Raw genomic sequence first — 16,336 nt, forward strand, 5'->3', positions numbered from 1 at the left:
TTTTATAACAAACGATTACAAACACTTTTCAAAGACCAACTCGACCGATCCAAGGCATCAGGTTCCTTTAAGCAAGACACATAACCATTATTGCTTTATCCTTTGGATAGGTTGTAAACCCGCCGTTGTGTTATGCATGTAAAATAACCCAGAACACTTAAAGCCAGTACTACCATCAGACCGCACTCGTTCTCACTACGTTCTGAAAATGTAGTCTTGTTGCAAGACACTAGTAATGTGCTCGGTGAGGAGGGAAAGAGCGGGTTGAGCGATAGTATGAATAACAACGTCTTGCACCAAGACTACATTTTTCAGAAGGTAGTAAGAACGAGTTCCGTGTGATAGATATGAGAAAGGGTTTGTCTCTGTAGTTTGGGCAGTTTTTGTCCAAATCTACTCGCGGAAGTTAAAACAGGCAGGACCAGTTCTAATAAGACCAATCTACACAGCAAAGTAACATAGTGTTTCTTACAGCAAACTATGTGTATATTATTTTTTGTACTGAAACAGCATCAGTCATTCAAGTCGGATTTTCAAACGACTAGTTTAATGAAACTATTAATCCTACAAAGACCTTTCAATGAGTCTTTTGTGAAATAAAGGATTCTTAGGGGACTTTAAGATAACAACTTACCCCATGTTTAACTGTCTTTGCTGCCTGTGCAGCTTTCTTCTTTGCTCCCCAGTGCGTCAAGATGTCTATAAGTGCCATGAAGTACACCTCATTTCTTGGAGAACCTATTGATGCGAAACATTAACATTGTTGAAGTTTGAGTTGCATGATATAATTTTACAGAAGTGTTGATGAATTTGTTATTGTGCATGCTTACAGCAGGGTGATAGAAGCCTGAAATGCCCAAGGGAAAACCACAGGAAAATGTTATTGGTAGAAGGGCCGACCGACATTTGCATACAGTGGAGTCTGTTACAGACTTTTAGGCACTTTATTTAACTTTGCTAAAACTTAGCATAATTTTTATTTGTGAATATGTAGGGATCACACCCAAGTTTACGATACAACCTGGGAAGCGGCCGCCAGGGGATCACCTTTAGAGGGTACAACTTTCATTTCAGATATCAAATAATAAACCAAAAGGGAAACTGACTGGGTAAGTTTTCTCATGATTTGGGGTAGAATGAGGAAAAATTTACAGCAGCGGAATTTGACCCAACTACCTCTGGTTTGGCATGCTGGCACTCTACCAACTGAGCTATCTAGCCCTTTGTTGACAGTCTCCCTATTTGTTAATATCTATGTTCGAAGATCCAAAGCCATACAACCGCCATGACGGTTTAACTGCCGTGTAGCCAGGGATCACACCAAAGTTTCTGATACAACTTGGGAAGCGGCAGCCAAACGATCACTTAAAGGGGATGCAACTTTTTACTTCAGATATCAAATAATAACCATATGGTAATATGGTAATATAATATGAATGTGGTAATACGATATGAATATAGTAATATCATATGAATATGGTAATATCATGTTACCATACATCAAACTTACTTTCATGGCATGGAATAGCGTACACGTCCTGGGTGGAGTCAAACTCATACTCCCCACTGGACAGGTGGTGTTGCCTCGTGATTGGTCCTGGGCTGTCTGGAGGCGTGAGAGCGCCCCCGCTGCCGGAGTCTTCCTCCTCGCCGTTCTCGTCGTTGTTCTCTGCGTGCTGCTCGACCTCGTAGCGATCGCAGTCATGGATGCCAACCAAGAGACTGTAATCCATCAGCTTCAGCTCGGCGAGGAACTGCAAACGACAAGAAGATGGTCAAAACAATGCAAAGAGGTGAACATTTTTTAAGCATTTCGAACAAAACTATGGAAGGTATTGTTTGAAGCTTTTCATGGTGTGGAGAAATAAGAGGAAACTATAAATAAACAGTAAACATGCGGGTACAACCATGTGTAAATCTCTAGGTGAGTGTTGGCTCTGCAAAGAGCCGGTTGGGTCTAGACGTTTCAAACAATTTACTCGAGCACTAAGGTGTTTATTATTGGATTTACATTAAGAGTGGATTAGATGCAGTACGTGCATACACTCATTTCATGGACCTATTTCATGGAAATAAGCAGAAAATACTACTCAACAGTTTTCTGCTTAGCAAAACAGGGCAGGATACCAGACACAGATAGTACATATGACATGGTAATTTGGTTGGTAACCTTATTCAGGTAAGCATAACTTTGTTGTGCTTTGCTACGTACATTCTTGTGCTTAAGCAGCTGAAGGAAATTGGACCTTGTACTGTAGACATAAATAGAGGTATCAAACACTTTCTTTTGGATTCCTGCTACAAAACAGCCAGAGGTCTGCGCTAGATGCAACCTCAGTACTGCTACACTTAAGCATTTTCCCACAGAAGCAGAGTTGAACACTTACTGTACCTCTTCCCTAATGTACCTGTGCTGCACCAAATTATAACACTGTCCTGCTCTGTCTCTAAGCTAGCCAGTTGCAAGAGAAGAGACTGGACGGCTGCTATACAAGAATGCTTCGTTGTGTAAAACAGATTCATTGGGAGAGGAATGTGTATGTTACAAACTTGGAACTCTACGGTGGACTACCAAGATTAGGACAAGGCTGAGGATGGCAGGTCACTGTCTCAGACATACTGAGCTGGCAGTGAACAGGCTGGTGCTATGGGCCCTCTACTCAGGGTCACTGTTCCCGTGGCAGACCACGAACCACCTTTGTGGACACCTTGTGCTGGGACTCTGGCCTACAACAGAGGAGCTGCGTACAGCAATGGAACACAAACGTGTTTGGAGGGCCATCATCTGATGCTCTGCATCGACTGACTGAATGTCTATTGCCTCCCTGCACTTCAGTCACACATGTAATCTCTGCTGGATGGTCTGCCCTTTTAGGAGTCAAACATATGGTGCGCGCCCAGCTGCATGAGCACTGCACACATCACAGTAACACAAGTGGGAAACAGACTCCCAAAATAGTGCAAGCAAGGTTTATCGTTTGTCGACATGGTCGACATCAAGTGAAACCTTCTACCCACTACTTCTCTACTTTAGCCCAAACCAGCCCTCCTCCTGCTGCACACCCCCATGGTGAACCACCACTGTATCACCTGCCTGTCCCTCCTACTGCAACCTAGGCCCAATTACATAGAGCTGCTAAGCACAAGAATTTGCTTAGCATGAAATTGTTGCCTTGACAAAAACAGGATTTCCAAACCAACTTTCCATGTGATTTTTAAGATAATCAAACAACAGCTGAATACAAGTACCCAGCAACATGCAATAAAATGGAAAATTGGTTGGTATCCTGTTTTTATCAAGGAAGAAGTTTCATGCTAAGCAAATTTCCGTGCTTAGCAGCTCTATGAAATTGGGCCCTAGTCAGAACCCTTTAGCCCTAACCACACCCCTGATGTACAATGTATTCCAGCAAGCCCCCCCCCCCCCCCAGACAGACCCATCCACCACCCCTAACAGGATACCTCAGGTACCAAACCTTCCCCCGCACCCATACCAAAAGAACCTGCGGTATCCTGACCACACCATATGCCATCTTACCTCAATATCTTTCTTGAGTTTGGCCAACATCTTGTCCTTAGCTTCCTTCCCGATGTATAACTTCTTGTTTTCACTCAAGAAATCATTGTCCTTAAAGGTGGGTAGTTCCTTATCCTGAAATAAAAATAACATTAATAATAAAAATAAAAATAGTGGATTATTATAAAGCGCTCATATCCGTCACTCAGTGATGCTCAAGGTGCTTTAACATTCAGTATTTTTCCTATAAGGTTTTGTGAAGGTTGAAGTACGAGAAGTATGAGACAATTTCTTTATAAATGTAGCACCATGTGTTGGTTAACAAGGTGTGGCGCAGTATGCAGCCAATCAAACCAGGAACACCAGGGCAAACCCCTTCTCTTTTCGATAAGTGCACTGGGTTCTTTTACATGGATGCAGCAACAAGAACACAAGTGTCATGACTTGGATTCGAAACCAGACTCTGCTGAATAAAAACACCAGAGCTCGAGTCCGGTGCTCTTTTCAGCTCAACCACAACACACCACATGCCTCGACACGCCTGAAAGCACAAAGCCACTTTGATGGTTTTAAAAACAACTCACTTCCATTAATAGGGACCTTGTCAAAATTGGTCCAGGACAGCCAGCGTATATCGTCAAGGACAAGGTCTTTTTAACCTGCCGTTAATTCACCTAGTTAGAAATTGGGTGTTGGAGAACACATGGTAAGGTTCACAGTGCCTGGGGTTATATTTGTTTACAAACGATAGGGACTTAGAAAGGGAAGTGGAAGTGTCGATGCCGAGCAGTTAAGAGCAACGAATTCAAACTCTGGTGTTTCTGATCAGCAGAGTGTGGGTTTGAGTCCAAGTCGTGACACTTGTGTACTTGAGCAAGACACTTCACCATTATTTCGTACTGATGGGACGCAAAGCCGTTGGTCCTGCGTGTTGTATTCTCACGTAAAAGAACCCAGTGCACTTATCGAAAAGAGAAGGGGTACGTCGCGATGTTCCTGGTTTGATCGGTAGCATATTGCGCCACTGCACCTTGTAAACCATTACATGATGCTTTAAAGGAATAGTGCTAATACTTCAAATCGTAGCTCCACATACCTTGCAGGAAAAAAATACTGTGCGCTTTTATACACCCCAAGGAGTGTGATAAAGCTCTATATAAGACTAGGTATTATTATTAGATCGCTATCTACTGGAAAACAAGCAGGAAGTCTCCACACGGCTCACTAAAAAAAGCCCCCCCCCCCAAAAACACTTAACCACGACTGCTTTGTAAAGTTGGGGAGGTAGTGATTTCTGCCCTACCAGCCAGGCTTCTGATGGATGATACCCAAGGATATTACATCCTTACGGACTGTGAAGGGGTTAACCCTGTTTCAGCTCCAGGAGCGGGTGGCAATGGCCCCATGGAAATTGTAGCCCACTCCTTGATGTGGTCTTCAGGCCTTGTGTGTCTGGCAACTTGTGAAAAAAGAAAGAAAAAAAAAGTGCGAGTCAAACCTTTTCTTTTTCGCTGGCTTGTCTGTCTATCGTGGAGCCCTTCAGATCATACTTTGTGTGGACAGGTAGACATGAGCTGAAGACACTTCTTAAGACCACCATGTAGGTCTCTGTGCCGTCTACCGTCAGCCGGTACATGCCTAGATACTGCGGTAGTAAGGTTTCACCGTGGGATTCGACGATGTACTGAGCATGCCGAGAACAAAGAAAGCAAGAGTGTTGTAATTAATAACAATAGAATTTATATCATTATAAGTTATCACACAAGCTCGGGTGGAACACAGAAAAAAATAGCGCATTTCATATTCCATATTCCACGAGCGCGCGTGTGAAAATATTTTTACCTCAACGGGAAGGTACACGTTTGGTAACCACTCAAAACAAAAACTGACTTGGTATAAGCATTGGAGAGCTTTTGATAGTTTAAAACATTGTGAGAAACGGCTCAATCTGAAATAGCATAGATTTTGAGAAAGAGGTAATTTATCACTAAAAAAATAAACAATTTTTTTTTTTTTTACTTATCTGAAAGCACACAAACTCGTCCAAAAAGGGTGTTTTTTCTTTCATCATTTTCTGGCAACCTCGATGACCAATTGAGCCCAAATTTTCACAAGCTTTTAATTTTATGCTTATGATAGGATACACTAAGTGTGAACACTGGTCTTTGACAATTACCAAACGTGTACAGTGCCTTTAAAGATAAAGTCTTATAAAGCATGTACATGTATCCACTTATAAAATATCAAAGGTGCTTGAACAAAGAGAGATACTTTTTAAGACAGGTTTTGAAGTTTATGAGACCTATTTGTGAAGCACTTTGTGAGGGTGTTGCGAGGTGCTGCGGTGCACTCAGCAACCAATTGAATGCCAGTCCTTGGTATTTAGTTTCACTGTGGGCATTGTTGATGTAGTTAAAACCGGAGACTTCAAACAGTGCTTCCCCCCTACATTTTGTACATGTAAGGCCGGAATCCATTTGGGTGTCCGTCAAGCACTGTGCGTAATGCACACATGTACTTGCGCAATGCGTACAAATTTAAATACCACAGGTTTGTTGTTTTATATATAAGTTGTGATACATGAAGTGTGGGACTTAGACAATACTGTTTACCGTGTATAATGGCTTTAAAGGCAGTGGACACTATTGGCAATTGTCAAAGACTATCCTTCACAGTTGGTGTATCTCAACATAAGCATAAAATAACAAACCTGTGAAAATTTGAGCTCAATCGGTCATCGAACTTGCGAGATAATAGTGAAAGAAAAAAACAACCTTGTCACACGAAGTTGTGTGCGTTTAGATGGTTGATTCCGAGACCTCAAGTTCTAAATCTGAGGTCTCGAAATCAAATTTGTGGAAAATTACGTCTTTCTCTAACACTATGGCACTTCAGAGGGAGCCGTTTCTCACAATGTTTTATACCATCAACCTCTCCCCATTACTCGCCACCAAGTAAGGTTTTATGCTAATAATTATTTTGAGTAAATACCAATAGTGTCCACTGCCTTTAAAGTCTTTGGGGAACTTTCAAAGGGGCACCAAGGTTAAGTGTTGAAGCCATTGGACACTTTCGGAACACAAAAAAAATTAAACGTTCACAGATTTACAAAGAACTTACAGGGTTTACAGAAGGTAATGGTGAAAGACTTCTCTTGAAATGTTATTCCATGAAATGCTTTTATTTTTTGAGAAAACATTAAAACAATATCAATTCTCGATATCGATCATGGACGGATTTATTTTAAACACATGTCATGACACGGTGAAACGTGCAGAAACATGGGTGGGTTTTCAAGTTATTTACTCCCGACTCCGATGACCGATTGAGCCTAAATTATCACAGGTTTGTTATTTTATATACAAGTTGTGATACATGAAGTGTGGGCCTTTGGACAATACTGTTTACCAAAAGTGTTTAATGGCTTTAAACGGTTTGTCCTCAGAAGGACCTGGCAGCAGTTTGGGACTGAAGTCACTACTTGTCACTTTTGCTGTAAATTACTTGCATGATCAACCAGGACCAACGCAGCCCATGGCCTCCATGACCTACAGGTAATTCCAGGACTGAATTTCATAAGGTCTACTCATGTTGAAAAATTAATGCATCACAACATTGAATTTGACCTTGGGTTGGAAACCCTCATTAAAGGGTGTATGTACTTTTTGTACGACAAAAAAAAACACAATGTCCACAGATTTACACTAAACTGACGCAGTTTGAAGATAATGATAGTAGAAAGCTCCCCTGAAAATATTAATTGCTGAGGTGCAATGTGGCATCAGCTACATATTATTATGAATGGTTTATTATACGTGTATTTCATCACTACTGAGTAAAACGACACTCACAGTATACACAGTATACTGAATTATGGTTAGAAGACCAATGGCAATCACTCTCCAATAGTGGCAATAAAAACTCTTCTTTTTTTTTAGAAGTATAGCAGCTTTTGATAGTATAAAGTATTTTTTTGAACAGTTCACTTAGAGGTAACAAGGTAATGTAAAAAAGATATCAGTTTTTGTGCCCCAAAAATTTGAATCTGAGAAACACAACTTTCAGTAATGCTTCTCAGATTGTGTATTCCTTTCATGGATACTTCTTCAAGCAAACTTGATGAAGTCATTGAGTTATATATAAGAATTAGAGGGCGCACTGGCCTATATACGCGGCCCGGCATGCGCGCATGCGGCCATTTTCTAAGTTGACAAAACAGCATCGCACAGCGTGTGTTTGTGCGGCCATTTAGTAAGTTGACAAAACAGCATCGCGTAGCGTTCAATAAACACAAACTCCATCGTGTACGTAACGCCCGTGCAGAATGGCACACATGTCTCCTTGCCGTCCCAACAAGTTTATGCAAGCAGCATCACCAGTGCGCCCTCTAGTTCTTATATATAACTCTATAAGGATGAAGTACATCTACATGTACTACACAAAAGGAAAAAGATCTTATATGGCGGCTCAGATGACTCAAAAGAAAACCATGAAATTTGAGAATGAAATATTGATCAGCAACGCAACAACGATCACCTAAGTGTAGTGTGGAGTTGGCCGGCCATTGAAGATTTCCCCCAAGACATTTTCGTTGGGATTGCACGCGTGTAATTGGTTTTTCGGAAGAGCACATGTGCTTTCATCTCAATGTTCATGATAGAGTACACTATACACATTAAAGATAGGCTCTAAGGTCAAATATAGTTTTGGGATGCACTTAAGTTTTCCCAGTAGATAGAGTCCTTATGAATATTTTGCGACTTGTAACATTTCCCCCCCCCCCCCCACTTTCATGACTTCATCCATGCTCTACATGTATCTCATGTAAAATGAGTGCACCACAAGACTCCACTACCATTATCATTATTTTAATGTCAAGTAAATTATAAGTTATCACACAAGTACCAGCAGAAAACAGAAAAATATATATTTTCCTGTATTCCACAAGCGTGCGTGTTATAACATATTATCTTCCAGTCTCACGTGCAACGCGCAAAGTTTCAGAACGTTATTTCGCGACGAACAGCATGCACACACAGTTTAGAATGTAATTTTTGCACTGTCCGTATACGGAGCGGGACGCATTGACACTCATAATACGCACGGTGCAATAATAACAGAGGAAGTAGTATTTAGGCTTTTATACCACCCTCCAGTTCGAGCATCTGATTTGTGGATTAGCGCGTACTGGAAGATAATGGTTTTTGGAACCATTTGATTGCGTTTGATTGTTTCAATCCTATATAAATGTTGATGTATGCAATAACATTAACATGTGAAAAGTTCATTTCAAAAGGTGGTCACGATTACAAGTAATATGTTAACTCAGGAAGAATAATCCCTGTATAGGAATACAAAATCTGAGAAGTGAGTAATACTCATCAAATAATACTTTAAAGGCACTGGACACTATTGGTAATTGTCAAAGACCAGTCTTCTCACTTGGTGTATCTCAACATTATATGCATAAAATAACAAACCTGTGAAAATTCGAGCTCATTTGGTCGTCGAAGTTACGAGATAACTATGAAAGAAAAAACACCTTGTCACATGAAGTTGTGTGCTTTCAGATGCTTGATTTCAAGACCTCGAAATCTAATTCTGAGGTCTTGAAATCAAATTTGTGGAAAATTACTTCTTTCTTGAAAACAACGTCACTTCAGAGATAGCCGTTTCTCACAATGTTTTATACTATCAACCTCTCCCCATTACTCGTTACCAAGTAAGGTTTTATGCTAATAATTATTTTGAGTAATTACCAATAGTGTCCACTGCCTTTAAGGGAAGCTTTTTACCATTATTGTCTTCAAACCATGTACATTGTAAGTGTAATGTAAAGCTGTGGACAATGTGTTTTTTTGTCCTATAAAAAGTTCCCAAAGCCTTTTAGAGTAATTTAAAACACATACCTTCCCTTTGAGAGCAGACTAAATTTCATTTTCTTTCCCACCTTATTTTAGTAGCTGTGACTTTTAAAGGAAAGGTATACATTTGGTAATCAATTTTGAATTAATAGCGATTAAAACCTTTGGTCAGAAGCCTACAGCAGCATTTGAGCATTTTGAGAACAAAATCACTACCAGTTTTTATGCCCCCAAAATTTGAATCTGAAAAGCGTTATTGTGTACTATTTCTCAAATTGTGTAACTCCTCTTAGGGGATTAGTCTTCATGCATGGACATATTTGCTCCGGCTTTTCGGTGATATCTCAGCAACGCCACCACCTTTCGCAATAAAATATTCACATGTTAGTTTTATTGTATAAACCTACATTTATATACGATTAACACAATCAAACAGTTCCACAACCATAGGTATACTTTGCCTTAAAGGTTGAAAGAACTTGGAGTTCCCAGTCTATCGGACATTTTTGAGACGCTGGCGGCAGACATCAAGGAAACCTTTTGCGGCTCTGAGTGTGCGCGCACATGCTCAGTATAGCGTGCATACGTGTAGGTCTGAACATGTGCACTACTAATGGCAAGAACCGTGAAAAAGGAACGACCGAAAGTCTCCCATTTATTCACCTTGTGGTACTCCGCGAGGATGTTAAACTGAAGCTCCACCTCCTCCCGCGTGATCGTCTTGACGAAGAATTTGCCATCGTGCGTCTTGAGGAACTTGGAGCCACTCTTACCGGAGGAGTCGTCGTAAGACGGGGCGGAAGAAACAAAGGAATTCTATGGAGGAATAAATCAAGGATAGATATGTCACTCATGGTAACAATTTACATACAGTGTATTGCAATGGAAAACAGGTGTCTGCTGGATTCAAAATGGGTTGATCATATGAACATTGGATGTCCATGTTACTATCCATAATGTTCCGACAACCCATGTCAATGTATGTTTTATGGAAAGGTTAGAGGTTAACACCATGTAATGACCTATCTCTAATGAGTTGGGGGTGGTTCTGAAAAGAACCGTTGGTTTCAACTCGACGTTTCAATAAGTATGCTCTGATCGTCTTCTGGAGAAGGGAGAAAGCAGAAGAAAAATAGAAAAAGAAAAAACATGTTTTGATAACATCTCGTGATCTACATACTAAGGTTAGGGTCACAACTGTACGCCTGTACAATATGTACGTGTAGAGTTAGGATTAGGAAAACACATAGTGTCTGAACATAGGGTTGTCTAAGCATAGGCGTGTACATTCGGTAAAACGAACTGAACGTTGTAGCTGAATATGAACAAAATAAATTCAAGGGGATGTGCTGTCAAGATCATAACCAGACCAGGCCTGTGGCGGTATGCAAACATGCATATGTGGACAACGTGTACAGCATGCCAGCATTTACTGTGGCTTTCATGTGCAGTTTTTACTGGTAGTACGATTGTCTATTGACTGCTTTGAGTGCTAAATGTACATTTAAAACTGGGACTCCCTAGGTGATCCTTATCATGTTCAACCATAGCACAATTAAACGCAGTATGTACATACTGTGTGTAGACATCTACTAGGCACCAAGAACCTGCTGTTGCTATGGGTTAGAAAATTTTGTCAGTCAAAATGTCAAGAAATAACCTGAAACATAAAATTTAGTTTTAAAATTTAAAGCCGTTGGACACTTTCAGTACAGAATTTTTTTTTAAAGTTCACAGATTTACGAATAAACTTACAGGATTTACAGAAGGTAATGGTGAAAGACTTCTCTTGAAATATTATTCCAAAAGTGTCTACATGTACTACATGTACATGTACATTGGAACCAGCTGATTGTGGCCACTATGCTCTCTTTAAGCCATTATACACTTTCGGTAAACAGTATTGTCCAAGTCCCACACTTTGTGTACCACAACTTATATATAAAATAACAAACCTGTGAAAGTTTAGGCTCAATCGGTCACCGGAGTCGGGAAAAAATAACGGGAAAACCCACTCTTGTTTTCGCACGTTTCGCCGTGTCATGACATGTGTTTAAAATAAATCCGTAATTCTCGCTATCGAGAATTGATATTGTTTTACTGTTTTCTCAAAAAGTAAAGCATTTCATGGAATAATATTTCAAGAGAAGTCTTTTACCATTACCTTCTGTAAACCCTGTAAATTATCTGTAAATCTGTGAATTCTTTTCTCTTTTTTCTCTGCATCGAAAGTGTATAATGGCTTTAAGGGTTTATGTATAGTATGAAGCAGGAGGGGGAAAAAGAGATGCTGAATTATTACCTAGTGATATTTCAGAGCATCCAAACAAAAATTCTCACAAAAATGTCAAAAAAAGTGCAAATTACATGTATGTCTTCCTTAAAATAGACTAAAATCTGTAAAATACACAATCGATGCCAAAGAACTTTCACTTTCAGTACTAAGAGATGAGCAGCGTGAAATGCATTCAACCCAAAAGTATCGTATTTGCACTACACTGAACTCCCTTATAAACCATGCATGAATCCTGAAAAAAAGTCTGAATAATTACACAATGTGAGTTCTGCTGCATGCGGCCTATATTTAGCTTTTCAAGCATTCACGGGGCGCAACATAGTGATGTACATGTGTACAATACAGGTACGTAGAAGCTTGCCGTTGTAAATGCACTGCACTATGCTCTACACAATGCAATTATTTATAACGGCATTGGAACGGGGAACACAATAAAAGAAAAAAAGAAAAAGTAATTGATGATGCGTTCTTTTCTCTCGTCGTTGAAGGCTCCCGAGATCTGGAGCAATCTTTCCCTTCATCTGTTCCGACTCTTTTCAAAGGGACAGAAGTCTTTATAATTACAAAGGGTGCTCTCTGGAGGATTTCTCCGCCTTGGGACGGGAATTCTGCAAAGTTTATCCACGGCATGATGGCTTATTAATCTTTGGATTTAAGTTTTGTTCATAATTTACATTATACACCTAACGTACTATGTATGTTATAATATAATAATAATGATGGACATTTCCAGTGCGCCATGTCTGTCAATGATGACACTCCTGGCACAAAAACCCAGAACTCTTCTAACACACAATGACACAAGACAACCAAAAGTTTGAAGGTTATTGTTTCCGAAATCGAAATGTTTTGAGATGACTTTTGAGTTTAGTACAAGTATCTGCTTTTCTGAGTTGACATGATACCGTATTATTAGCAGAGTGGGGACCGAAAAACACAAGGAACACAAAAGGATCAACGCTGTCCCTACATTGAAATCCATACATTTGTATGTCCTCAAGGCCTTGAAATTTGTTCTTGAAGGGGCACAACAATTTTCCTCCGATAAGGGGCACTTCTTTGAGGAATTTCATACAAATTTGTGAACTTTGTCAAGTACCCCACAGTAATGGACCCTTCCCATGAAATATGCTAATTTTACATTCACGCATGCGTACAGACTCTGTTGGTTGGCAAGCGCCATAGAGTTGTGCACTGAGCAGACGCGCAATCGCGTCTGCGTCACGCAGCCATTAGTCCTGTACAAAACAGCGCGATGTTTCCTCATTTTGCTAACCAAAACGTTAGTGCGCACGCGCTATGTGCAATTTACATATTTCATGGGAAGGGTCTATTGCTGTGGATGCCATTTTGAGGCCTGTATAAATTACACAGTATTATTAGCAGAGTGGGGACAGAAGAACAAAAAGAACACAAAAGGAACAGTTTTGTCCTCACATTGAAATCAATAGCAATTTTTAAGTCCTGAAGTTTTCACACCCTTAGTCTATGAAGAAAAGAAATCCATAGAATGCACCCAATTGCACAGTTTTTAAAACATTGAAAACATTCCAAAGCAGGCGTCGACCAAACAGACACAAACATTTTGAAAACATCCTTGGAAGAACCCTGCGTTGTTCCTGTAGTAGGACATATGAACACTGGACAATGTTGGCATGGTTGAAGCATAGCAGAGCTGCCAACATTTGCATTTTGCAATCAGAGAGATTTTGTACAACAATCAGAGAGATATTTAGAAGCACAATCAACATAACAGGGACAAAGTTTCTATTATCAGGGAGTTGTTCAAAATTGAGCATGGACAGATTGGTTTATTTTCAGGGAACCTTGTGCACACTCAGGGAGAGTTCAGGGAGATATTCAAAATTGAGCATGGAAAGATTGGTTTATTTTCAAAGAACCTTGTGCACACTCAAGGAGAGTTCAGGGAGATATTCAAAATTGAGCATGGAAAGATTGGTTTATTTTCAGGGAACCTTGTGCACACTCAGGGAGAGTTCAGGGGGCTATTCAAAATTGAACATGGAAAGATTGGTTTATTTTCAGGGAACCTTGTGCACACTCAGGGAGAGTTCAGGGAGATATTCAAAATTGAGCATGGAAAGATTGGTTTATTTTCAAAGAACCTTGTGCACACTCAAGGAGAGTTCAGGGAGATATTCAAAATTGAGCATGGAAAGATTGGTTTATTTTCAGGGAACCTTGTGCACACTCAGGGAGAGTTCAGGGGGCTATTCAAAATTGAACATGGAAAGATTGGTTTATTTTCAGGGAACCTTGTGCACACTCAGGGAGAGTTCAGGGAGATATTCAAAATTGAACATAGACAGATTGGTTTATTTTCAGGGAACCTTGTGCACACTCAGGGAGAGTTCAGGGAGATATTCAAAATTGAACATGGAAAGATTGGTTTATTTTCAGGGAACCTTGTGCACACTCAGGGAGAGTTCAGGGAGATATTCAAAATTGAACATGGACAGATTGGTTTATTTTCAGGGAACCTTGTGCTCACTCAGGGAGAGTTCAGGGAGATATTCAAAATTGAACATGGAAAGATTGGTTTATTTTCAGGGAACCTTGTGCACACTCAGGGAGAGTTTGCAGCTCTGGCATAGAGCTATTTATAGCTCCATGGTTGGAGGGAAAAAATTGTCTTCACTACTCACAACGTATTTACACAGATTCAAGTACACAGACAAGTACATGTAATGTCAATGTATGTACAGCACAAGCCAAAACCAAATAAGCCCTAGTAGATTTCTACATGCCTGGCCATGTGCAGTCATGCATAATAGCAGCTTCTACAATATCTATCCTATACGTACATTTAGTACTCTGACAAAATAACATTACAAATAAATAGTCGATAGGCCTAAGCTAAACAGTTTTGGCTGAACAGATTTTAATTGTAACATTGAGAAAATAGAATTAGTGGTTGCAAACTGTTTACCAACCAAAACAAAATTATTGTATAATTGCGAAAAAATAGTCAATGACCTGACGTTTCGAACCTAGCGGAGTCTTGCTATAAATGGTCTGATGTTTCGACCCTAGCAGAGTATTTCTTGAAGGCTAAAAAAGGTCTTCAAGAATTACTGCTAGGGTTGAAACAGCCTTACGTTTTGACCCAAGCTGAGTCGTTCTCAAATGGCCTGATGTTTCGCCCCTTGCAGAGTCTTTCTTTAAAAAAAGGCCTTCAAGAAGGGTTAGGGGTTGAAACATAAGGGCAATAATATTTTTTGTAATTTTAATATTCTTTTATAATTGAGTGAATTTTTCAAAGCCATCTCTAAGCATTATCTTATCTTTACACTTGTAGCAAGTAAACATAGATCTACATGTACATGTACTCTGCTTATAAATGATAAACGGACAAGTGTTTTTTTTCTTCTTGTCAGCTTTTCAGATATTTTTCTGAGAGCACACTTGAATGAGGTACAAAGTACATCTACATGTAGCTACTATAACTATTAACGCCCACCCAAAGCGGTAAAATGCACTCATTTATTTATTCCATCATTATCTCTTAACTTCAACGAGAAATTGAGCTCAAATTTTCACAGGTTTGTTATTTTGTGCATATGTTGAGATACACAAAGTAAGAAGACTGGTCTTTGACAGTTACCAAAGGTGTCCAGTGTCTTTAAAACATTTCAATTTGAGAAAATGAGTATTACATAATTGGCTATTGCTAACAAAACAGTTGCTGGCAGTGTCAGCACTTTATGTAATAAATCCACCATATACATAAACTGACAAACCCGTAGAAGTTTGAAATTGATCAATCAGCCATCTGGATCAAGAGAATAGTAAAAAACCGATTGTACATTTTGAATGACATCGGTTAAAAAAAAATGTACAAAACACTCACTTAGCGATGAACTCCAAACGGGATATTTCTCATCAAATATTTCAGACGGAATTTTTTTAAAAGAATATTTTAGACCGTGTAAGTTTGATGTAAAACTGGTATTTTCGATGAGTTTTTTCTAACCAATTTGTAATGTTCCTTTAAAGATAGAATTTCTATAAATAATCCAGGGCTCCCGGAGTTTTCCCCATGCACAAGCTAGCGAACTGGGCTGATACGCACAAGTTATGTAAGTGCCGATACGCCAATGTTTCGGCTGATAATATGAACAAGAAAAATAATAATTACATAATAAGCTTAATTTATTTTAATTTTACACAAAAACAAAATAAGCGAAAACCATATAGAATGCTCCAAAGTGAGTAAGGCTTAAAAAAAATGCCAAGATAAACACCCAGTAGGAGACCTTGTTTAAATTTAGCTTGGTACGGCCAATTCCAAACGTCCACAAATGTGGGTGCAGAATGTCAAACAGTAATGACAAATCCTGGTGAAAGCTTTTTCTCCTGTATAACAAGGTGAATTCATAGTGACTTTTTATGCACAGAATTTGGAATTTATACAGTATGGTGTTGGATCAACTAAAAAATAAAATGCGTTTAATGTGCACTTTTTCCAAGGCAAGTTTAAGGCTATTAAAGCCTCTTTCATTATTATGGCTGTTCCCTCAGGACTGGACAAGTCTTGCTGTCTATTTATTATTATATTTATTTATTCATCCAGGCTTTTAAAAATATTACAATAATTATGTAGGATTTGAAACTTTGCATGTACAATGTAGACGATGC

At 39.4% G+C, this 16,336-nt stretch overlaps 1 protein-coding gene across 2 annotated transcripts in view; it reads right to left on the reverse strand.

The window, feature by feature from the left end:
* LOC139948697 (phosphatidylinositol 5-phosphate 4-kinase type-2 alpha-like) overlaps positions 1 to 16,336 on the reverse strand; it is a 50,648-nt gene that overhangs the window by 6,683 nt on the left and 27,629 nt on the right. For both annotated transcript variants that reach the window (XM_071946954.1, XM_071946953.1), the window contains exons 4-8: positions 10,045 to 10,197; positions 5,016 to 5,201; positions 3,539 to 3,652; positions 1,511 to 1,754; positions 635 to 738 (exon numbers count right to left, since the gene is read on the reverse strand). In XM_071946954.1, coding sequence (XP_071803055.1) covers positions 635 to 738; positions 1,511 to 1,754; positions 3,539 to 3,652; positions 5,016 to 5,201; positions 10,045 to 10,197 — 801 coding nt within the window. The remainder of the gene's footprint in view (positions 1 to 634; positions 739 to 1,510; positions 1,755 to 3,538; positions 3,653 to 5,015; positions 5,202 to 10,044; positions 10,198 to 16,336) is intronic.

Source organism: Asterias amurensis, chromosome 16, assembly GCF_032118995.1.
Source record: "Asterias amurensis chromosome 16, ASM3211899v1".
In the NCBI taxonomy this organism is placed as follows: Eukaryota; Metazoa; Echinodermata; class Asteroidea; order Forcipulatida; family Asteriidae; genus Asterias; species Asterias amurensis.